A 25,086-nucleotide genomic window follows, 5' to 3' on the forward strand; every position below is an offset into this window, starting at 1 on the left:
AAAAGCATAAGATTAGGGGTGAGAATTAACACGCTTTTTCTACCCACTTCTTTTTCGAGCACTTTGTTGTTTTATGTTTGTTTTTTTGCTATGTCTACTGTATTATTTCTTGTTTGAAAATCAAATTGAGTTAAGTGAATGGAATGGAATCGAATCAAATGAAAACAAATCAAATGAAAACAAATCAAATGAAAACAAATCAAATGAAAACAAATCAAATTAAAACAAATCAAGATGCATCCATTTTCCAAATCTGCATTATCCCTTTCTGTCATCTGGTTGCTGGAGCTTATCCTGCTGAAGGCCAGGTCTGGGCAGGTTTACCAGTGTGTCACAGAGCAGGATTCTGCCTTCTTTGGATAAAGAATAAAACTTGAATAAAATATTTCTAGATTTAACCTAAAATTGACTTATTTGGCAGCATTTGCAATAGCAAAACACTATGGTCACCAAACTTCTGTTAGATTAGGTTTTATTTCTGATTCTGGCATTGCCTGGATTGGGATTATGTAAAATTGAAAGCTCAATTTTGTTTGTTTTGGGCTCATTGTCCTACTAGTTTACAGTCATTTGACATTGACACTGTTGATGGTCTAACTGACACCTAATCTAAAAAACAAACAAACAGGAAAGCTTGTGGACTTTTTATGAGTAAAGAAGTAGAAAGATTTAAAGTGCAGACATGAAAACGAATGTGACATTGTTTGATCTGTCAAAAATTGGATAAATCTACGTTTTAAAATTACAATGACAGTAACTGAAAATAGTAGAATATAGCACACAACAAGATGCACACAGATTAAAAACCAGTCACAAATGAAACAAACACAGGCAGAGAAACCTCTGTTTAACAACAAATGCACAAGAAAATCGTTGAAATATTTACAAAGAGGGATAGTCTGAGCTCAGAATTCCTTTGCATATTTCTCTCTCTGCAGTGCAGAAAATCCTTGAATGAATCCAGAGATTTTGGATGAACGTCGGTGCGTGAAGGACGTGAGCAAAGCCAAAGCTGGACTTCAGCGGTCCTCTGGCATTTTATCTGAAACCCACAATTATCAATGGTTTAAGTAACCAAAATGTAAAAGATTACGTTAGGAAATCATCTTGCACAGAAATGTGGATTTCATTTAAAAAAAAAAAAATCAAACACAACCTTCACCTTCAGGCTTTGATGCATCTGGAGCATGTGGTGGGTGAGTTTTAGCTGAGAGAGCATGAAGCTTTTACCATGAGTGCACATAAAAATTTTATATTTGGAAGCACCGCATCAAACAGCTCTTAACTTATAGTGTAGCTCCTGCACATTTAACATGTAGCTCCTCTCAGCAGCTCCCATTGGGTCATCAGCTCCTGTAAAATATGCTGGAAGGTGACGGTGTAGAACTGTAACTGCAGTGTGAGCATGACAGTGTGGGTCCTTTATGTTTGTAATGATAATAAGGTCTCATGGGGTTTTTGTCCTCAAAGGAAAATGTAGTCATTTTTAAAACTGTCACCATCACTCACTTTCCATAAATGCTTAGTCATGTTTGGGGTCATTGGGGGCCCTGCAGGAAAATATCTGAGCTGTCATCAGGGAAGACCCCGGGCACACCCTGGAGAGGTCAACAGTCAATAACCCAGAGATAAACAACCCACATACCCATTCATAAAAGTGTTTATGAATATTTAACATTTTTGCGCAACAAAATACTGCCTGTTTATGCATTTTTCCCGAATGTCCAGGTGAGTACAGAAAAAGGCAAATGTTGCCTCAAATGATCTGAAACACACAACTCCAGGATTACAAAGATCATAAAATGTAGAATAAAGGCTATCAAATCTCAAAGTAATCTTTACAGTTGCACTTTATTCTACATTTGTACAAAACGTTCAAGTTATGGGTGATTAAATATATTAATCTAGCAGACTTCCTGTGCGAGTGACAGCTTGGGCAAGAGAGAGGTTTTTGTAGGTTTCTGTCTGATAAAGATTCATCTTCTTCCGTTAATTCCCTTTCGGGGTCACGGGGGTGCCGGAGCCCATCACTGGTGGGCGAAGGCAGGGGACACCCTGGACAGGTCGCCAGTCTGTCGCAGGGCTCTGATAAAGATGCCCAGTCTAAATCATGTTTGTATGTTAGAGCATATGGAGAGGATGGCGAAAACAAACATTGTAGGTGGCACTTTCAAGACATTTTTGTGCACTCATGCCAGTCTCCCATGAAATACAAAATTTTTCGCGCTTTCTGATGCGTGTGCGAAAATTGGTGAGTTGTCAGGTATGTTAAAGGCCTCAAAAAGGCGACTATTTACTCGGAATAATAATACTAAAAAACAATATGTCCTTGCAGTCAATGACTGCAGCTGCGGGCCTTTCACTTTACACTGGCTGACATTCATCTGGCTTACAGTTAAGCCTACTTTCCTCTCAGTGCACAGAAACACAGATGTGCAAGTGGAAATTTGTAAACCAACACTAAACCTGCTACTGTTTGTTGGGCAGCTTCACATGAAACTATTTTCCCATGGCTGCTGTTGCACATCACAACAGAGTTGTTTTTTTTATACCACGTCTGCAGCAAATGTGGAACACTATTGAATCAAAATATATTTATCCAACATATTATCATTTCACAAAGATTTATGTTTGTTGTTTCTTACTACATGTGCAGGTTTATAATGTAATTATTAAGCTCCTGGTCAATTAAAATCCTAATTTAAAATGCAGATTTTGGGGAATATCCCAAAATCTTTTACAAGGCTGTGAAGCTTTGTTTTAAAAAAAGCCTTATATTCACAATACTATCTCTAAAAACAAACTGCATCCACTGCTGCCTTGTATGAATATTGTTTGTGTAGAGAGAAAATAGTATATACAGCCAAAATGTGCACTTGAGGATCTCAATAAATTCAGGAATTTGTAGAAACTAAAATAAAAACAATGCATTTTTAGTTGACAATGGTTTGAAATTTCTTGACATTAAGACTTCAGATTGTCCTCCAAAAGCCTATGAGTCAAGGGCGTTTAGGTAAAAGTGGAAGAACACCTGCAGTAAATTAAGTTACCTGGTAAAAATTAAGACAAAGAAAATTTTAACGGGGAGATCATGATTATGGCATTTTTATTAATACAACTATAGCAACAACAAAAAAGAAGCAATTTCTTGGAATACAATTTTTTGAAAAGTGGAGTTCTTTGCTCTAGTTGGTGAAAGCCTTGCCTTGTACCCTCTGTACATTATTAATTTAACCCATAAGAACCCAAATGAATAAAAAAAAAAAAAAAAAAAAAAAAAAAGGAAAATTATGTGGGATTTACTACAGACCAAGTGACCATTTCTGATGTTTATAACTGATGTTTATTATGGGTTCTCTTGGGGTAATAAGTCACTACAATGAATGACTTACTTACATGATTTACTGGTATGTAGTAAATTTTGCAGATTATGAGAGGAAATTTCACTTTATTTCACCCCCCAGTGTTCACAGTAAAAAATATTACAGCTTTTAATATTGTACCTGAATTTAACTGCCAAATAAGTAAAATTCTTGAGAGCTGATTTTTGAAATTGAATTAGTAATATTTTTTGATGAGTACTTTTTCACTTTGATCTGTTGAGGAATACAGGTCTAACACTGAATAATATTTCACAGCTTGATGTTTTATTTATTTCTTAAATAATAAAAAAAAAACGATCTAATCTAAAATGAAATCCATGCAGTTTGTTTTATGTCCCAGCCTGCTGCTGAGGTATAAACTCGTGTATCATGCAGATTTCTTTAATATCGATTTTTCTTGTTCCAGATTGCATTTGATAGGTCCCACAGCAGTTGCAGACTCTCTCTGTTTTCCTTGCATCATAGATGAGTCTGTTCATAACAATAGACATTCGGAGCTGCTGACGCACAAACATTCATACACCTTTGATGTGAAGGGATATTGAGTTCACACACACACAAACAAAATGTCTGTTGTTTGAATGTCCACATGAGGCTGCAGGGCTCACCAGTTGTTGCAGACTCATCCACATCCGTCACGCTTGGTCACTTTAGCTTCTGTTCCCCTTGTTCTCCATAAGTCCTCCAGCAATTTATCTCCAAGCCAGGCCGCCCGCAGGAAGACTCTGCCAACAACCAGTTCTTCAGCAAGTCACTGCATTGCAACAAATTTCCCCCAAGAAAAAAAGAAGTTTGTGACTTCATTTGAAAAGGCTGAAATACCTCCTTTTCCAGCTATTTGGTGATTCTACCTGCATGAGACGATTTCTAATTTTTATTTCCTGTGGACAGCGACTTCCACTTCTCATGAAAGAAGGCTTCAGGGGGATGATTTGAAAAAATAAAAAAGGTAAGTGAGACGGCATTCAAGATGAATTGCAATACAGTAAGTAAAGCACCAAGTGCAGTGCTTTAATTTGTGACTCATTCTTGGATTTGGATTAAACTAAACTCGGACTTGTACCCTATTTAGTATGACATTGTTCAGTGGAACTGCCTAAAAAAGTCATAAGTGAAGGAACCTCAAGAACTTTAGGATTTAACTGCTCATTTGAGGATAACTGTTAAAACACAATCTCACTTCTGTCATTTTAAACACCCACTCCAATGAAAATTGTGGTTTTGGTGCTCTATCATGCATTTTTCTCATGCTGGAGGAGATGTATAAGGAAAATTAAGATTAAAACTGTGTTTCTGAGTATATTTTGAAGAGCAGTTCCTAAATCAACACAGTATGACTCCTCCCTGTTCACTGTCAGTGAAATATTGAGTGGACAGATAACATTTGGCATCAACGATTAGATTCTGAAGGGTGAATATGAGGTGGTGCAGGCAGATTACCGTACTCCACTGGAAGTTGATGTCTACCTGATAATTGGATGACAGGGTGGGATAGAGTAAAGTAAGGGGTTGGTCCACCTGCCAATCAGAAAAACAAGTACCCAACAAATCACAAGGTTGTCTTCTAATTAGCACATAACGGATGTATTGTCAAAACCTCCCCCTCCACCCACACACAATTGTAATGAATAGAAAATAACCTTTTTTTTTTTTCAAGTAACCAGGCTGATCATGCATTTATTTTTGGTGGAAAGTTGGACTTTTATAACATGGTGGCCAACAGGCTCCTGTGGTCATTTGAGGAACTGCAACATCTTGTACTTCCAGGTTGACTTCAAACTCAGAACAGGAAGGTGGGGCCTTATTTAATCCTCACGTTGCTTTTGGATGATCCGGATTTGAGAATAGATGCTTTGGACACCCTGTCTCAGTTGGTGGCAGTAATAAAAGAAAAGATGAACGACTCTGGGCTTTTAAAAACCTTTTAACACCCGAGGGTGTCGCAGACAACTCTGAAATTGACACACGCTCTTTGATATAACACAACTCTTCAATTGTTTATGCAATCAACGTGAATCAGCTGATTTTAACGCATAGAAAAGCAGTTTTTTGTATCGTCTTTGGACTAATATGCAACGCCATACAATCGTTACGCGTTGCATAACGCGTTGCAAATCTGCTTTTCTCCACTTTAGACTCTGCAGAAATTATGGTAATTCCAAAAGCGGTTGAAGAGTCACATGAGTTGAAAGAATGTAAACTGAAGTTCCAGCGGTAAACGGTTAAAAAGAATCAGACAAAATTTACTTTGGGGGTCAAAAATAAATAGGTAGTCTATCAGGGGTCTGCAACCTTCAGCATTTAAAGAGCCAGTCGGGGTCGATTTCTCATGGACAACAACCCCTTAGGAGCCACAAAGTCTTATTTCACTTTTTAAAAACAAAGACACTGGTGTGCAGAAAGGTTTTAAATCAAATGAACTATTGTTCTTTGACATAAATAAAACTTAAAGAATAAATAGCCGTTTTCAAACTTTAAAAAATATGAAAGTTTACAGCTTTTGACAAGTTCTCATGACTTCCTTTCAAAATAAAAGACACCTTGTTCCACATGGGATCATCTCAATGCAGCAAATGTAGTAGTATAGCTTGATGTTAGGAGTAAAAAATAAAAACAATTCCCATTTGTTTTACTATTGTGGTACTAAATACAAAAAATAAATAAGAGCTTATCAAGTGACCTTTACTGTACTTCTTCAATCATAAGGCACAATTGATATTTTTAAATGTGTTCAAAAATAAAAAATCTGCCTTGTAATGCGATGTGCCATAAGTACAAATTCTTATTTTGCTTACTAACATTGTCCTTCGACTGTTTGTGAATGAGTTGAATTAAGTTTGAGTTAGTTTACTTTACTACTAACTTGTTTTTTAGCTTTACAGCTATTTTTTAAAATTAAAAACATTTTAATTTTTTTCAACCAGAGAGCCTCAATGGAGGCCTGGCTTCAGAGCCGCAGGTTGCAGACCCCTAATCTAGTGCCTGGTGTGAGTTCACCACTACTTCAGCTTTGATACTTGTTGTCTTGTCTATCACTGGCTGAATAATGTCATTTCCTGCCAGTAGGTGTTGATGACAAAAGGCAATCTGCCCTGACAAGGTAATTTCCAAAACATCTCAGTTGTAAGAGTTCACCGGCTTGGTGGCTATGTGGCAGAGTGTCCACCCTGTGACGGTTAAGGTTGTTAGTTCAAATCCATGGCATAGTCATACCAAAGACTCTAAATTGGGACCCAGTACCACAGGGGTTAAATTCAAACAGGGCTCTGTCTGCAGCTCAGTGGTCCCCCAGGGAATGAGTCAATAAATTTCACACACCTAAATATGGGTCTTTGACTTTTACTTACAACTACTCGTCCAATTTGGACTTAAGGTTTGTATACTTTCTTCCAACTTTCTTCAAGTTATCATAGTTTTTGGGAGTTATGTGCAACACGGGCCTTTCACACCACTGGAATTCTGAGAAGAATTCCACAAACAAATGTGTCAAAAGAGTCACATTCTTATGTTACCCAACAGGCATATTTCATTACTTTCTCTTAAGAAATTAGATTAAGAAAATCAATAAAGAAGAAACATTTAGCCAAAATAAACCCCAAATTTTTGTCTGTAACATTTGTGCACTAAATTTGCACTTTTTATTAAAATTTCTTGTTTCAAATTACATTTATATTAGATAAACATGGGAAGCTTCTCTGTGTTATTTTGTTCAGTATTTGAATCAGAAGTTTAGTTACTGCAGTGATACTGAAGAGGCTTTAACTCCTTTAATGTTAGTTTTTCTCCAAATCTTCTTCTTTCGCTTTACCTTCGCATGCTTTTGTTTCAGAATTGACGTACCGCTTGTTAAAACACTCCCATGCTTAAACAGCCTTTGTGTTTTGAATGACATGCATTGTCTGAAGCAACAAATAAAAATGTGTAAACTTGTTTTAGGACACCAGCATTACCGCAACAACCATCTAAAAAACAAAGACTTTAACGTTTGCCATAAAATAGGCAATGTGAGCTCCATAAAACCCATTGTTCTGTTTTATTATACAGGAATATGATAGAAGCTAAAATCTAAATTTATGTGAGAGTTTGCAACAAAGAGACTGAAAATGCATAAATACATTTTTAAAAAGTCATCATGTTGGGTACTCTTAAGAAAGAATTATTTAAAAGCTCAGGTTTTGTAAAAGTGCGCAATTTAAATGCATATTTTTTGTACTTCCTGAAGTTAAATTTTTTTTCATTTATGATAAATGTATTTGACTGTCAAAATAAAACAATATAATTACAGAATTTAGATAGAAGGCTTTTCTTTTAGAATGTATCCACAATCATTTATCTGATTTAAACTTTCAGCAGCTCCTTTATTTGGACATTAAATAAACATGTTTCTGTTTCTGGAGTTGTTCTGATGCTTTCAATCTAGAACCTTTGGACTAAACTTCTTTTAGATGGACTCATCTCTTTGCTAACCTGTTTCCCATTTGTTTTTTTTATCTGAAAGTTGAATCCTTGATAGTGCATCGTGCATAATTCATAAGGCTAAAATAAGTTTAAGGATTGAAACGTTCCATTCTTATAACACTTAAAATCCCCTTTTTTTGCTTAATACATAACTTTTTAACATGTTGGGGGCTAAAACATTTTACAGGTTCCACAAAAATGTATTCTGATACATCTGCAGAACAGTTGTTTACTTTTGTGATCTTTATCATCCTGAGCATATTCGAATTTGTTTGTTTTAATGGCAACTCCTATCAAATTAATTGCATTGCCATTTTTGCAGTTTTCTCCCTCTTGGCATGATTGGATCCGTTACTCATCAGTGCGTGTAACAAGGCCAACTGGCTCACGGATGTCATTTGTTCTTGTCAGAGCCATTGTGGCCCGGTCAGCTGTGTTCACTGAAGCACCAGTTCTAATTGGTGTGGAGAGAGCACGTAAAGACTATGCATTTGTAATGGGGAAAGGCAGGAAAGAGGAGTTTTCCTGGCAGGGAGGAGGGAGGGACGAAGAGGATGGCACGCGGATTGAAATGTCTTTTGACAACGCTGGCAGAGAGTATAGTCTGGGAATTGTCACGTGAGTGTGCGCGTGTCGTTTGAGTGTGGAATTAGCAGTTTGAATGAAGAAGTGAGAGTCATCCTTCTCTGGAGGCTTGACTGCATTATTTTTCCTTGTTAATGCATTCATGCATGTCTGTGCCGTGGCATCAATTTTATGCGACTAAACACGTGTGGCTGGGACTGCGACTGTAGGAAATAAAAAGGGTGTTTTAAGAAGCAATTTTAAGGACAGATCATTTTGGAACCAATACAGATGAAATACACGCTTTCTTTGCGCATTTGGTTCCTTTTACTTCCTATTTGACAGTCAGGGGAAAATATATTTAGAAATTAGAAATTTTGTTTTAAATGGGACAGATTGGATGCAAGTGATTGTTTTTAGTACACTACATTCCTCCATATCTCCTACTGACAAACAGAATTCAGAGATAGATTTGCCATATACCTACTTTTTTAATCTTATTAGAATTGAAAAATGAGTTTAAAAAAAGAGATATCTGGTTAGGGCTCAGACAATTTGATCACCACACAGGCACAAAGTCTCTTGACCTATTTTTATGCCTCCTGTGTCAAAGACTTCACATTCAAACTCTTCTTTTGGGTCTTCATTTATTTGAGTCTGATGCTTCCAGTTCTGACAGAATGCCAAGGAAGAATAAACCAGCAGTGCATGATGCAGAATTTAAAGATTTGAAATATTTCACTGGTGATATTTATTTTATTTTATTTTTAAAAAAGGGAGTTTATCCTCTTTCTTTCAAAATATTGAAACAGAATTCTGACTTAAATATTACAGATATACAACATTAGATAAACAACAGAACTTTAATGGGTTTAAAAATTGGGTTTGGACAAAATTGAAGTCTGATGTAAGCAGCTTCTCACATTGTTTTGACGGTTTCTGACCCAGTCTTCCAGTTTGCATCAGCGGCGCTCGGCAGGCGTTTGTGTTCTCTTCTCAAGCACCTCGCCACAGTTCCAATGTTATCTGGATATCTCTTTAATTCAGAATAATAACAGAATTTTTTACTTTACAAAGCATGTAAGGCAGATTTCTTCATGTGTTTCTGATATTATTTAAAGTTCAACAAGCCCAAACTTTGTTGAGCTGAATATGTTTTTCACATTTTGTCCTAGTTAATGTTCCACTCAGCAACTGCAAGGAAGTATTGCTGCAAAAGCAGCCAAAACTAGGTACCTTTTGTATTTTTTATAATTATGCATCTGTTATGGGAAGATATTGTTTGAATCTTTGATATTTAAAGACCCACTCCAATGAAAATTGTTGTTGTTGAAAATTGTTTTAACATGTTCTTGTGGCATTTTTCTGATGAAAACATGATGACAGCATAACATTTTCATTGTTAACTGAGGGCGGTGGGAATGTAGCTTCAATGGCAAATTTCAAATGAACTACTGCCGCTCTACAGAAACTATGTCGGAGAAAACAAAAACGGCATAAATCACAGTTAAAAGACCACTGGGAACGCTTTGAAAAAAGATCAAAAGATGATCAACATGAGACTTTAATGATCACATTTAAAAGTTAAACACCATCACAGCTGTGCAATGTCTGATGCAGTTTGGTAAAACCTATGCTGCCATGAAATCTTAAATCTTAAGTTTTTTTAAATTGAAAATAATCCTTCTATATCAGGAATTCAACCACTAAACCAAAGAAGCTCATACTCCACAGATGAAATAGTTTCATCTTTCAGGATAAGGTATAATGAAGTCATAAAGGATACACATGAATATTTCATGATATTCCGGAATGTAAAAATCGTATTTGCTATAACAACACACAGAGATGTCTCCAACACGCAACACATTTACTATATAAAAGCTCAAATCTGCAGAAGTTTAACAAAACATGTGTGTTTTTATGAACTATCCAAACGGTTGCCTATCTGGACACAATATCACGTCGATCTTAAGCTGAGAAGAGCTTTTTTTTCTTCTCATCATCTCATTAATTTGCTAGTTAAAGGTGCAATTACTCATCTGATATTAAAAATGAGTCATGGATAAAATTAGTAATACTTCACAGTTTACGTGATTATTACGTGATTTTCAACTCTTGTAAAAAAGAAAAGGCTTAATTTCCATGTTGTATTTTTTAGACTAAATATAGATATTACATTTCAGTTTCAGAATTTAAAGTGATAAAAGATATTTTGGGTTATTTCTATTATCGAGTTCAATTCTTCAGGGAATAAATGGGATTTTGTGCGGATGTCTCAAATGTGGTGAAAAAAAAAACCCTGTCTGTGTTTTTGTATCTGTGTGTGTGAGTGCTGTGATGATGTGTGTGGGGGGGGGGGGGGGGGGGGTGCAAAAGGGAGGGAAGTGCATACGCACAACTGAGAAAGAATGAATGCATCTCCCTCTCCTCCTCCTGACTCCCTCCATCCTCCTCCAGCATGCCGCCCTCCTCTCTCCTGTCTTCTCATTCTAGTCTCAACTTGAACTATCCGCACATCCAGTTTTGAATGATCCGCGCAGTCCTCGCTCAGCCCGTCTCCCCCTGCATCCCTCTGCTTTCTGCTCCCCTCTTTAGCACCTGTTAGTCTCCCACTCCGGATTTCCCTGTTTTTTTTATTTTTTTCTGCAGAGTTTTCCTCTCCTGAGGTAAGGATTTATTTTATTTTGAAAGATAGTCTGTATAAATTCATAATGTGTATTTCCTGAGAACTATATTTTCCTTTTATAACTGTTCTACATTGCATTTTTACTTATTTTCTTTATTTTTTTCCCCACAATTTTTTCACATGTTTTTTTGTATTTATGTCTTTTGAAAAAATAAGAGCAGACTTGGAGCGTTGCATTTTGCAGCCCTCTTCCATTGCTCACAGATGCAACATGTGTGTGTGTCTGTTCAAGTGTTTTTTCTCTCTCGCTTTTTCACTTTTCTTTCACGCATTCCGGCGCATGCACACACACACACAGACATACACATTGAAGTTTTACTCATCCCTGGCTGCTTCGAAATACCTCGCCTCTAATTGACAAGACCTCACTGTCACTGTGCTCAGATATAAATGATGCTGCTTATTAAAGTCTAATGAGTAGCTACAATGTGCAGCCCTGTACCATCTGCCTGTCATCCAGCGGCTTGTTATTTAAAGGTGAACGCAGCCTGCCGCAGGGGCCCGCTGTATGTAGGACACAAGGGGGGAGTTTAAAACAACAGCTGAAAGAGAAATCCTCTCATAGCTACAGGTGGAGCATATGATGGGGAGATAATGAGGAACACGAAAGCTGATTTAGGATGCTGGAGATGAAGGTGGAAGATGAGGACGAGAGCGCCCATGCCTGTCAAATGAGTCTAATTTAAAGTGAAGGAAGTGAAAGAGGAGGGGGAGGTCGTGCGCCGCACAGAGATATTCCAGAATTTACATCCATTCTTCTCTATCATCTCCTGAGAAATACAAGAGTTTAGTGTCTGTTGGTTAATAGTTGCTGCAGCTGAAAGAATTCCATAGTTTATATTTGCACATGAAGCAACCATGGGGGCAAAATCTGCGCTTTTACATGTTCAGTATCTCACTCCTCAGAACAATGATGAAAGGAGGAGATAAGAGAGATTTCAGCTGGCTGCATGAGAACGATCAATCACAAGCGCCCCTTGAGCTCCAGCTTCCCAGAGAGCCGCAGCCCCCCGAGCCTCGCTGTGGTGTGTGCGCTGCCCCTGCTGCTGGTGCCGCTGCTGGTGCTCAAGCTGCTCCAGCTTCCAGCCACATCCGCCACAACTGGAATCCAAGTGACTGCACACATTATGTCAACAGGCAGCTGCTCTCAAAGCTGCCGAATGTTGCAGAGACGTGGACGAAGAATCAGTCATGAGCATATCTGTGTTTGCAGACGTGCAATTGCCTTTGGTACAGACGTTTATTTCTCAAACTGACAATTTTTCACATCAATAGTTATCATCATCGCCACGAGGAGATTCATTGACCTGTTTCACCGTCACCATAATGTCCTCCACTTCAAAACCTCTCTATCCCCGTCTTGCTTTGTTGATGAAGCAAACTGAAAGGTCTCGTGTATTTTGTCTGGTAGCCACAAAGATTCACCTCAGGCCCGATGAGCTGAGCAAAGATGAAAGTTATCTCAGCACTGGTTAATTGAGCCGTGACAGAGAGCAGCAGATGTCTGACTTGTTGAAGTCCTTAACTAAGCTGTTGAGGTTTTCAAAAGGCAGCAGCGTCTCTCCACAATCTCTGAAAGTCCTTTCAATGTGAAGCGGCTTCAGTGCAAGCACTCTGCAGTGTCTTCTGACACTTGTTTCATCCTCGGCCAAGCCGAACGAGCTGTGGAGCGTCCCACCCGCCGCTGCTCACAGCAGACACTTGGCTACAAAAGACAAATGACTCTCACTTTCTGTGTTCCTGCTGAAGGTCAACGGTCAGAGGAAACAGGTTCAGACACATCATCTTGTTGAGTGGGGGCTCGGACATGGAACTCCCACTCGTAAAGTAAAGAAAACCTCGCTACAGGTCCTAGATCATCAGAAAAATGCCACAAAAATAATGTTAAAACACCAAAAACAATTATCCCAAAACACACAATCTTGAAAGCAGAATGCATTCATTTCTTCTTTGCATTTTCCTATAATATTATATCACAGGATAAAGCCAGTTTTGTTGTTTTCAAAGTGGAAACACCATTTTGTTCAAACACTACCTTATTTTAATACCATTTACCTTTAAACAGCAATAAATCTGTAATATCGTATATCGTATACGATACCTGCATCTCCTCTTGACTGATCCTTTGCCGTTCGCAACTTTTCCCACTGGGATCCCAGTTTTGCTCTCCTAAAACCTTCAGTTTAGTTTTCCATCAGCTTCCTGTTTGGAGGAGAGAACAACACAACTATTTAGACTCTGCTGTGAAACCTATCCCTCCTGCTAAAGCCTGTTAGTATAGCTCAAATCAAAGTAACCGTTTGCTGTGGAGCTGTTTCTTTCATCAAAGAGTGAAAAATATTTATGATTGCTTCCGTCCTCTTTCCGTCAGTCCTTGCTTTTACATTTTTTTTCCTTAATAAAAGATTTTTCTGAAAAGACAAGAAAAGGACAGTTTTTCTCTTTAAAAACACCACAGCTCCTGTTACACATCACCAGAAAATGATTTGGCTGTAAAGAGAATCTACATCTGTCTTAAACTGAGGTCTTTTTATCTCCCACATAGGACTTTCATGGCAACATACTTTACTTTGCTTATATTTTTCTTCTTCATACAGACTTTTGGCTTATTACAATGCATTCTGTTTCAAAAGGCACTTTAAAAACAATATCTACAGCCTGTTTGTTTAAAGATGTCAGATGTAAGACAAAAAGTCCCCTTTTTTGTCCAGGGAAGAGTAAACTGCATCCACTGCCTAGAGTATTTTTTCCTGTTATGAACAAGATCACTGCTTATGTAAGAACAGTTTGTTGCTGTTTATAACTTTATAAGTAGTATGGAATAGAATGGTGGCAATGTTTGGACAAACCATTCTAAAGCCTGGTCTGAAACAAATTATTTTTGTTGCTGAATTTTAGATAACCAAAACAGAAAAAAAAGTGTTTCATTATTAGGTAAATCAAAGGAGTAACAATAATGGGAGACATATTTTTAATACTAAAAAGATTTAAGTTTACCAAATATTTAAAAATCTTTATGTGGATGGATTCATCTTTAAAAATTGTTTTTTGTCCACATAGATGTGTTTATTAAGCGTAAAACACACTTTTTAAAAATTCATACTAAATGCAGCCTCAAAGAAGTGTCCTAGTTTTGGTTAGAGGTGGTAAATTTCTTTAAAGATGTCGGTAAAGAACGGCTGAAGACAGCTTTCTTTCTGTGAATGTAATGTGACCACTTCTAATCTTTATGTTCAGTGGTAAACATGCATGATTTATATCTGTCACAATAAGTGAGTGTAATGTGTTCTTTCGTCCATTTTCTGACCCCGCTTTATCTCTTTTGGGGTCACGGGGTTGCTGGAGCCTATCCTAGATACTGTTGGGAGAAGGCGGGGGTGCACCCTGGACAGGTTGCCAGTCTGTCGCAGAACATAATGTGTTTTTAATTTCTGAAATGTGTTGCAGCTAGTGTTTACTGACAGCTGTGCAGTCACTGCTGTGGTAAAAGCTTTGACCAAGTGCTGGGATGAAGCATCTTGCCTAAGGCTCTTTGCAACACATTTAAAAATAAAAAAAAGACATCACTACACCCAAAATAGTAAAAGAAAAAAAGGTTTCCTACAACACTGAGGACATGTGGTCACAGTTATGAAACACTCGTAGCAGAAACAGCCAAGAAAACCAAATGTTTCTTTAACGGACATAAATACAACTCGTCTTCATCGGTGACGTCTGGTTGACGTGAGTAAGCTGCAGTGAGCTGGTTGTTTGTTGACATTCACAGATTGTGCCTCTTGGATAATGCTAGCTGTTGCTCCCTGACGGAGCTGCAGAAGAGTGGGCGAGAAGTGTCGAAAGAGAATCCGAGTCGTTGCCACTTGTGTGCAGACACACAAGGAACCGGCATTTGGGGCTAGGAGGCAACAATTAAGAAACTGAAGGAAGGGAGCAAAATATTAGATCACAATTAAATGAAGCACTTTTCATAAAAATCTATTGACCATTTATTGAAAAAAAAAAGAATTTACAGCTATACTTTGTCTTGTGACTAAGATATAAAAAAGTTTGTCCAAGGGCAAGACAGAGGTCAGAGGGCTAAGTCTAGACAGGCATGTTTGGAAAAGTCTGTGTTCAGATTGGGCTGAGATGTGTCCTGTCCTGCAGAGAGGCCAGATGGTCACTTTCTCTGCAGAGATGAAGGCTATGATTCACATTCTTTCAACTTCCTGTTAGAAAAAGTGCTAGAACTTGGAAAGTCAAGTATTTCATAGCAAATCTACAACTTAAAGTCCCACCATGATCGTTTTTTATTGGTATTTTAAAAGCGCGGTCTTTTATTTATGATCATGCCATTTTTAGTCACTTCTAATAAAAAGAACCGGTTTTCTTTTTCAAGGACATAGTTTCTTCAGAGCAGCTGTTGTTCATCAAAAACCTGCCTCTGAGTTGTTGACAGCATCGTTGCTGTGGAGTGAGACGGACCCGACGTCTATGTTAGGCTGGGGTGTGAGGGACAGTAAGCTATAGGGGGAAGGTTTAAACAAAGGGGTTGATGGGAAGTGGGAGCAGGCTTACTCCCCGCCCACACTTCCGAAGTAAATATATGACGAACTACTGCTGCTCTGCAGTAGTAATTATTGAACTATGTCTTAAAAACGACACAGGCTTTTTTAGTTGAAGTGACTATTTGTACGTCATTTCTAAAATATGTGCAGCCAGTGCTGAACTTTTTTCTTGGCCTTACTGAAAATGCGTGGCTTAATATAGCTGCATATTACATTCACTGTGCCACTTGGCAAGCATTCCTATTTTTATAATTACCCCTAAAAATATGTGTGACCAACAACAAGAATTAGCCTTGGACACATTTGAAAATACTTGTAGACAACATAAGCCTGGCTAAAAATGGAATAATCATATTTAAAAGACCACTGGGAACGCTTTTACTTTGTGAAGCACTTTGTGAGTCGTTCTCTGTGAGAAGTGCTATATAAATAAAGATTACTTACTTACTTACTTACAATGGATCAAAACAAGATCCAAGTGGGACTTCAAGAAAGTAGTGGGTGAATTTTCGAAACGTGACCAAGCGACTTGACATGCACCAAGAATGAATAGGATGTGGTGGGGCATTCAGTATTTTTCAAAATAAAACTTCCTTCAGAATCAGAACCAGTGGTTGGATCAATGACAAAAGTGGATTGTTAAAACAAAATCTAATCATCAGAGCAGTAAGAATGAGCTCATATCTCCCATCTCTTTAAATATTTTCAAACTTTATGAAGCTTCACCCTTAGAGAAAATACATAGGAAGGGCTAACATTGATATGGCAAATATGCACAATTAATGCAGTGAGAGCATAAGAAAAGCTGAGTGTAGTATTGAGGGCAGAACTCCGCCTCGAGCGCTGCTGTCTTTACTGCTGTGAGATATTTGTAATCCTCCCACCTGATTTATATTTTGGGAAAGAAGCAGACATTCTGTATAGATGTGTGTGGTCAGCTCAACTCTATGTGACCAAAACTTTTTATAATCACTGGGAGTCCTGTCGCTGTCTGAGAGAACCAGAGAAGCTTTCCAGCCTTTAGAAACTTCCTTCTGTAATTACCTGCCTGTCTGTGCAGGACTGTCAGGCTTGTAGATAACAGACTCTCAGTCAAACACACACCCACACACACCCACACAAACACACTTTCCAGTTTCACAGAGCATCATTAGGGTTCTTGGTCTTTTTTTCTTCCTTTCTCCCTGATAAATTTGGATTAATTTAGCTGAAATGCAAATTGTGCACATGCTCATCCCATTACAAATATCAAAAATTATTTTTGAGAAGAGCTGTCAGTAAAAAAAATGTCAGTAAAAAAAAGCATAAAAGGTAATTGTCTTCTGTCTGCTCTTTAATTGGCAGAACACCTGTATTTCACCTGACAGCTTAGTGGCTCTCCTCATTTGGAAGAATCCATTTCAAAATGTCAGTTATTGTCCTCCTTGCAACCATCGCTAACGCTGCAAACCTCTTCCCTCCCAGCCTCATGACTGTGCGTCAAGGAAACCGTTTGGGCATCTCCATCCAGGAGCACATGGCCATCAACGTCTGCCCCGGCCCCATCCGCCCCATCCGCCAAATCTCTTCCTACTTCCCTCGCCTCTCGCCCACTTCCTCCTTCTCTGAGCCACTTTCCCCCAATCAGTTGACGGCCCCGGCTCCACTCAGCCCAGGCGGCTCGGGTCAGGATGGAGGGGCGGTTGGAGGAGGAGGAGAAGGAGGAGGAAGCAGAAGCTTTTTGTCTCCGCTGTTACCAGGAGCTGCAGGTGGAGGCGGCTCGCTGTCAGCCATGAGCAGCATGGACACTTCCATAGAGATTGACAGCTGTGATAGTGATGACAACAGTGAGTCACCCGAGAGTAAAGATCCGTTTTTAGTGGAACTTCCAAAGAAAACAGATTAGATAAACACAGACCTGTATTTACAGTGACACCTTGACATTTTTATTGTTTTTAGAGAATTACCCTAGCTTGTCACTGCTTTTCTGGGGGGAAAAAGGCTTGTCTTAAGCTACAACTACTTTTTTTATAGAACAGTTTTTTAGTTTGAAATTTCAGTTTTACATGAATCTACTCCTTTGAACACAGAAGATGTCCTCAAATCTTTCCGATCACTCTTTTTTTTTAATTGAGTTAATGAAGTCATCAGCACAAAAGCAATTTCCAGCAGAACTGACTCGTTTTTTTCTTTTCATTATTTCCAGCTTCTTTGGGGACTCTGGAGTTTGACCTCCTGTATGAGAGAGCCACCAGCTCCTTACACTGCACCGTCCTGAGAGCAAAAGTAAGTAAGAAAACGTCATCAGAGATGCTGCTTTTCCTAATCGTCCAAAGCAGTAAGCCTGTAGATTAAAACTGACAATCAAATAGTCTATTAGACTCATGCACTGAGCTATATAATGGCCATCAAAGCTGAATCTACCTTCATTGTTTGGGTTCAAAGTCTTTGATCCAAGTTTCTCAGTGCAAATGTCTGCAGCTTCTTGAGGAATGCTTCCTGTCAGTGCATCAGATTTTACCCTTATGGTATCTGGTGGGGTCCAGATGACCCCACCCTTACATTGACGTGTTATCCCTACCATGACAAAGGCGGAGAGGACTTCTTGTAATCCATGGACAGTTCATGGAAAGTTCAGCACACTGTTTTGTGGGGTCCAGATGACCCCACTCCAAACGTTAAGGTTCCTTGGAGGCACGTTAACATTGAGAGTGGGGTCATCTGGACCCCACAAGATAGCAAATATTATTTAAAAGCAAAATTAAACATTTATCGTTGTACACTGGTCTTCCTGTAATGCAGTTCACTTGCAGTTTTTTGTGAAATTTTTGCACGCGTCTTATTAATACTAATTTTTGGAATAACAGAAAAGAGTGAAAGTGTTTATGTCTGTCTGAGAAAAGTGTGTTGTGGGCAGTGAGGGGTTTTACAGCATTGAAATATGTAGAATTATTGCGAAGAATAAAGATGACTCTTTCATGGATTTCGTCTATTGCGGGATATTTTTAGAACGCAACATCCATGATGAACGAAGAACCACTGTAGACCCTGTTTCTGAAGTTTAACTCTATCTGGAAGTATCAAGTGTTGCAGTTTCTTAAATGACCTCTGGAGGCTGATTCCAGAAAGAATCAATTTCTTCTGGGCATAATCAATAAAAAATCTTCAATGACTTTGGCTGAATCTGAATTGCTTCTCCGACCCTTCGGCTTCTCCCTACCCCTACATACATGGAAATAATTGTGTCTTCAACTTTGGATGTTACTACCGCTTGATGACATAAACAGTCATTGAACATCTATGTTAGCGTGTAGCTGCCAGCACTCGGAAAATACATAACAACATCGGTTTCATAACTTTGAAAAGTCATGCAAAAACAAAAACTTAATTTAAATGTAAACTTCTGTGCTTTAAAGCACACTCACATGAAGAAATGCGTTTGTCCTCCGCACAACAAGCGCGATGTGGATCACCATCCAGATGGAGGGATAGTCAGTCTTAAGTTGCTCTGCTTAAGTTTCTCCTTAAAAAAATACTTTCACACACCACTGAAGCTTCAAATGCCCCTACAGTTGCAGCATTAGGGAGGAGTCAGAGGGGTAGGGAAGCAATTTGGAATTGGCTTTTGTCCCGCCCGTTTACCCATTTTTCTGAAGTTGTTAGGTTGGTAAAGTTAGGTTAGTCTTGCATAAATGTTTATGATGTGGAAAGGCTATTCTGTGTTGGAAAACAAACAAAGACTCTTCATATTTTATCTACATGTTAACTTTACAAATAAAAAAATCAAAAGATATAATGCCATGATTTTAACCTAAATGCCTGTCATCTGACGCTTTGGGTAATGTCAAAAACACAGCATATATACAGCATAGGTACAGCATATATACCCAGTATGTACTATGCAAGTATTAACCAAATGGTACCACCTAAATACATAGCAAGTAAGTATCCAGTTGGTACAAGAAAAGTACCATATAATTGCTTCTTAAATACCCTATAGGTACTGATATGTAAAAAGAAAGTGTGACCCATTTGGACATAAATCTCTCATCGCAGTGAAGATATTCTAAATCTTAGTGATCTCGTCTATTGCCACCAGAGGGGACTCCAGTGACCTTTCACCTCACAGCCCTGCGATTCTTAAAGAATGATTATCCGGAGCACAAATGTAGGAACGGGTCATTCTTTTGTTCAGCCGCCACCACAGCTTTGTAACTCAATGTCCACGCTGCAGTGTGAGCAGCTATTGGATGATCCCTAATCTCCTCATGAATTTCATAAACCGAGTGAGCAGAGTGTCCTCTGAGAACATCATATCTTCTCTCTAAGGGTCTGAAGCCAATGGACTTCAATGGTTTGGCTGATCCTTATGTGAAGCTGCATCTGCTGCCTGGAGCCTGCAAGGTTTGATTTTATCCTCAGAAAAGTTTTCTCCAGACAGTAAAAAAAAAAAAAAAAATGTTTTTCACAGAGAATCTTCAAGTGCAACTTTATTTTTAGTGGTTCTTTTAGAGACCTAAAGGGTTTTAGTTTCTTGAAGTCATGTTGAATAAATACTCTTGTCTCCTGTGATTTACAGGCCAATAAACTGAAAACCAAGATAGTGCGAAACACTCTGAATCCTGTGTGGAACGAAACGCTCACCTACTGTGGGATCACAGAAGAAGACATGTATCGCAAAACTCTACGGTAAATCTTCGCTGCCGAGGAGGTTATTTCTGTCCTTCTCTTTGTTTTATTCATTCCTGATCTGTCTCAAGGGCACAAAGGATCTTTTTATCGTAATCGTGGTCTTTCGCTCTGAGGTGAAAGGACTTTGTCCTCTCTCATCCATTTCAGGAGATCTTTAGATCCTCCTCTTTCACCTCTCCTTCATCCCTCCTCATCCTGGCATCTCTCCTGTCCACCAAAATCACAAAAGATCTCCCCCAGCTCTTCTTAGACCATCTCGTCCCCTTTTTCTTTGTTTCCATCCGCCTCTTTGCTTTCTGTCTTCTCAAGTTGCGACAGATTGAGGTCAGACTGAGCACCGTGGGGTGTTTTAATTTCATTGACCCCCCTCTAGAGGTGACAAAAGCTGTGAATTGTCTCAGCCTGTGACTAAAACTTTGGTGGGGCCACACGTGGGAGCTGGATTTAAATCAGATTGACGGGTGGTCTCTTGAGGGAGTTTAGAGAAACAGGCCTAAATACCGACCCATGACACAGAGATAATTCAGCAGATGCACGCAAAGATCAAGAGACTCCAAGTTTAACTCAAGTAAGCAGGTTGACGTGGCCTCCTGCGACTTGCTGACGTTTGTCGCCTGCCTCTGAGTTTTCATCTGAGACCTTTTTTTTTTTGTCGCACGTGGAAAGATCCTCCGTGATGCTGCCCGGTGGTGTTTTTGAGCCTTAAAGTAAAACTTGTCTGACATAAAAGCTGAAGAAGTAAACAAACACATGCAAGTAGGCCGTTCTGGGAATGACATTTAACTGACCCCTCCTGCTCAGGTATCATTGTTTTAAAAACCCACTGCAATGAAAATTGTGTTTGTGACATTTTTTAACACATTTTTGTGGCCTTTTTGGGATAATGGAATTCATAAATAGAGAAAATTAAGCCAAAATTATTCAAAATGTTGTGAATCAAATTAAACTTTATTTGTAAAAAAAAAACAAAAAAAAACAGATTTTATGCTACAGAGTTAAAAACATGAAGACAAAATAAAAAATTCAAACCAACTTAGCAACATAGCAACCCTTTGACATATTCCACTTATTTGACACATACAACCCATGGCCGCTCATACAGGTATGAAAACATGACTGTATCAAAGAAACTTGTGGCTTGGCTCTGCTGTGAGGAAACAGTATATTGGGAATCTATATCTGGAGCCAGATCTGCCACTGGAGCATCATCAAAACGCCCACCCAGATTAATACAGCAACAGGGTCCACTCACCCCAGATGCCCCAGCAAGGGCAGGCATCGCAGCAACAACCCCAGACTAAACTGGCAAGCCCTGGCACAAGGGATCCCCACAACGAATAAACAAGGGGATGATGGGAAGTAGAGGAAGGCTTCCTCTACACCAATGGTCTCACCCAATATTTAGAGGTGAATTTCTGATAAACTACTGCTTCTCTGCAGAAACTATGTCCTAGAAAATGACACAAGTTATTTGATTATGGTTAAAGAAGACCAAAAGGATAGCTTTCAACATAGATCAAAAGATGATTGGAGTGGGACTTTAAGCATTTATTTATAATAAAATTCTTCTGAGCCTGTAAAAAGAACATTTCCAAAAAAGCAAAAATCAAGATAAAGTGAAATATTCCTGTTCCAGAAATAAAATAGATTTTCCTGTCCCCACACTGCAGCCTCATTCAAGTCAAGCTCAACACAAAACACGACATGTACAGAGAAGGAAAACCGCCACGGGCTGCAAACTGCACTCCCTCTCTGACGAGTGTCGCACAGATTTCAAAGAGGGCTCTTTAGTTCAGGAAAAACATTCACAGGCATGTTTAGTTTCGAGGGACATTACACAGATGACCTGCTACCAGGTCCAGCAGCAACATAAAGCCGTGTATGATACATTTGAGCCGGGGCACAGCGTCATTGAAATATACCAGCAAACTCTTAACGCAAATGTCACGACATCTGTCTGCAAGCCTCCACAGAAACTGGGTCACCCGGATAAAAAAAAGCCCACCGGAGTAAACAAATGGTTAATGTATGAATGTAGAAGTCAGAGTACTGACCTTAATGATGTTCTGGAACGACCTAGAGAAAACAGCTATTTTAAAGAAACCCACACCAAAATTTCCAAGTGTGGAAGAGACTGTGTGCCAAATGACACAATATTATAGATAGAAGGTGTATTTGTCATAAAAAAGGATTATATTTTTCCTGCTTTTGTTGGACCTTAATTGTTTTTCTATGTGTTGCTCACACTTGGCTGTAATTTGTAATCACCACAGCTGTTTCTTGTTTATGAATCATCCCATTAGGATGAGTGTTCATGGTTGTTGCCTGAAAGAGCCTTTTGTAATTTCCTGTTTGCATCTGTTCATTGTTTTCCGTGAACCTGCACCTCGTTTCTGATGTTTCGAAGTCCTACTCTGATCATTTTTGATCTATTTTTAAATCCAGTGGTCTTTGAATTATAATTATGCCATTTTTTTTAGCCAAAATATAAAAAACTAGTTACTGCAGAGCAGCAGTAGTTATTTAGAAAGTTGCTTTTGAGTTGTTGGCGGAACTGTTGACACAGGGCAACCCTGCCCTCTCTTCCCGTCATCCATCAATACACACCCTGCCGCTAGCTTGCAGCCCCTCACACGCCAAACTTAACATCAGCAGTGCAATAAAAACGGCAAGCAATATTGAGGCTATTCCGCCGTCCAGTTTTGAGCCAGATGCTGTGAAAACGAAGCCATACATGGATCTATTCGTCTGCAAGTGGAGGCATCAGAACGGATAAGAACAAGGAGGTTCTAGCCAGCATGCCGTGTTTTCTACATCACAAATACGCTCTTTTTCCAACAGCATTTTTTCCTCTACTCCCTATTCACAAAAATTTGAATAAAGAAATACTCAGAAATGCCATTTTAATCTTAACTTGCGTAATTGATGTCCTGTATCATCAGAGAAATGCCACAAAAACAAGTTAAAAACCACATTTTTTAACAAGAATAATATTATGTATTGGATTTATCTGCGCTTTCCCAGACGCTCAAAGTGCTTCCATTTTGTCCATTATTCATTCACTCCTCATACTTGGTGATGGAAGAGGCGTGGCTGCCAGTTTGCACCTACGATCCCTCTGACCATCACTGGGATCATTCATGCCCATTCATGCTGGTAGGCAGTAGCGTTAAGGGTCTTGCCCAAGGGCCCTCACTGGGTGATGTTTATTGCTCGCCATTGATATGGTAACTGCCCCCAGTATCAAACCCTGGATTCCTGCGTGGTAGCCTTTCACCTTTCCAACTGAGCGACCCAGCCGCTCCTCAGAGTGAGTCTTTACCGACCAAACCAGACAGAAGTGTATCTGGAATCATCTTGCTGCGGTCTCTGCACAGTCAAAGTCAACCCTGACCGTGCTCCTTGGTGGCAAACAGACTCATAATACACTTCATTTTCAAGCCTAGTAAAGTATTACCTCCTCACGGGGCAGAGGTGCACCCTGGCATCCACCTAGTGACATTTTTTCCTTTACGCTCGACTCCTTGACCCATTTGTTCTGTTGTCCCCCGTTCCTGTTCTCCCATCATAGCAGTCTCTCTTTCGCAGACTTTTCTCTGACCTTTTACCTCTCAGCTCCAGCTTACTCCATGTCCTCCACTTCGCTTATTTCCTCCCCTATTCTGCACCTTTCTTTGGAAGCTATTTTTTGGGTTTATGCTTTATTTTTTGCTTTGCTTGAAGGGTATTAAAAGTACCGTTATTGTGTTTTATAACTGAAAAGCTGAGGGCAGCAGGCTGCTGTGTTGTTTAATATATTTGGTCATGAATCAAAAAGAGACTCACTCCTATCATGGTTTCTCAATTTTTTTCCCACATTTATGACCCTTTGATTTAACCTGGAAGGCACAGTTTCACTTCAGCGGCTGAATTTCTCTCTGTTTTTCTTTTCTTCTTGCTCACATAACTCCATTTTTGCTTCTTCTCACAAATCCACCACATCATTGCACCTCCTTTAATCAATTATTTTCTAACTTTACAGTAGATTTTATTGAAAGGAGGAGTTAGATGTAACCCGTTTATCCTTTCACTCCTAGCTCAATTCCAATAGAAACCTCCTATAAAAACTGTAATTATGTGTAAAATATGCATGAACAGAGTGATTTTAAGATTTGTATGAAATGTGACACTTTATTTTCTCCTCAGATAGATCTGATCAGATTGAAGTCAACAGTTATAATTTGTCTTATGTTACAAACACACATTGGAACATGTCAAAACATGGCATGTTGTTCGACAGCCTCCCGCTGAAGCAGCCCTGATCCGTCCCTGTTAAATATTTTATAGCTGGTTAAAACCGCTCCTCAGATTTTTTATTCATGCCTGGTCCGCTGTCATTTTCATTTCCCCGTCGGCTCTCCCTCTCTGTTTTCCAGGGTGTCTGTGTGTGACGAAGACAAGCTGACACATAATGAGTTCATTGGGGAGTCGAGGGTGGCCCTGCGCCGTGTGAAGCCCGACCAGACCAAGCACTTTAACATCTGTCTGGAGCACCCACCTCCTGTGAGGAGAAAATGGGGGGAAAATAGTGAAAAAAGGAAAAGGAAATGGGGAGGTTAGGATGTATTAGAGGAATAAACAACCAGGGGGGCTTAGATAGGACCGCAGCAGGGAAAAGGAGACGTCTGCTGTATGTCTGCAAGCGTCCAGAGAGGCAGTCTAATATTAAAAATGGATGGGAACCATGATCCTGTTTTTCAGATATATTTTATACAAATATTTTCAAAGAAAAGGG

The 25,086-nt window shown here is 39.1% G+C and overlaps 1 protein-coding gene and 1 long non-coding RNA gene across 5 annotated transcripts in view; one reads left to right on the forward strand and one right to left on the reverse strand.

Annotated features, from left to right (window-relative positions):
* Positions 1–268: 268 nt before the first annotated feature.
* LOC105356545 lies at positions 269–23,289 on the reverse strand. 4 transcript variants are annotated; one of them, XR_002872151.1, is made up of 5 exons: positions 22,367–23,288; positions 4,851–4,901; positions 4,206–4,300; positions 3,992–4,108; positions 269–1,042 (listed from the first exon to the last, which is right to left on the reverse strand). It is a non-coding gene; the product is annotated as an uncharacterized LOC105356545 (long non-coding RNA). The 4 variants fall into 4 exon arrangements; XR_002292499.2 differs by having other exon boundaries at positions 3,992–4,124; XR_002872149.1 differs by having other exon boundaries at positions 3,992–4,300; positions 22,367–23,289.
* Positions 10,829–25,086, forward strand: part of LOC101175439 (double C2-like domain-containing protein alpha) — a 30,307-nt gene continuing 16,049 nt past the window's right edge. The window contains exons 1-6 of the mRNA XM_011488040.3: positions 10,829–11,074; positions 17,106–17,467; positions 17,827–17,906; positions 19,950–20,024; positions 20,200–20,309; positions 24,728–24,854. Coding sequence (XP_011486342.1) covers positions 17,110–17,467; positions 17,827–17,906; positions 19,950–20,024; positions 20,200–20,309; positions 24,728–24,854 — 750 coding nt within the window. The 5' untranslated portion in view covers positions 10,829–11,074; positions 17,106–17,109. The remainder of the gene's footprint in view (positions 11,075–17,105; positions 17,468–17,826; positions 17,907–19,949; positions 20,025–20,199; positions 20,310–24,727; positions 24,855–25,086) is intronic.

Source organism: Oryzias latipes, chromosome 19, assembly GCF_002234675.1.
Source record: "Oryzias latipes chromosome 19, ASM223467v1".
NCBI classification, from domain to species: Eukaryota; Metazoa; Chordata; class Actinopteri; order Beloniformes; family Adrianichthyidae; genus Oryzias; species Oryzias latipes.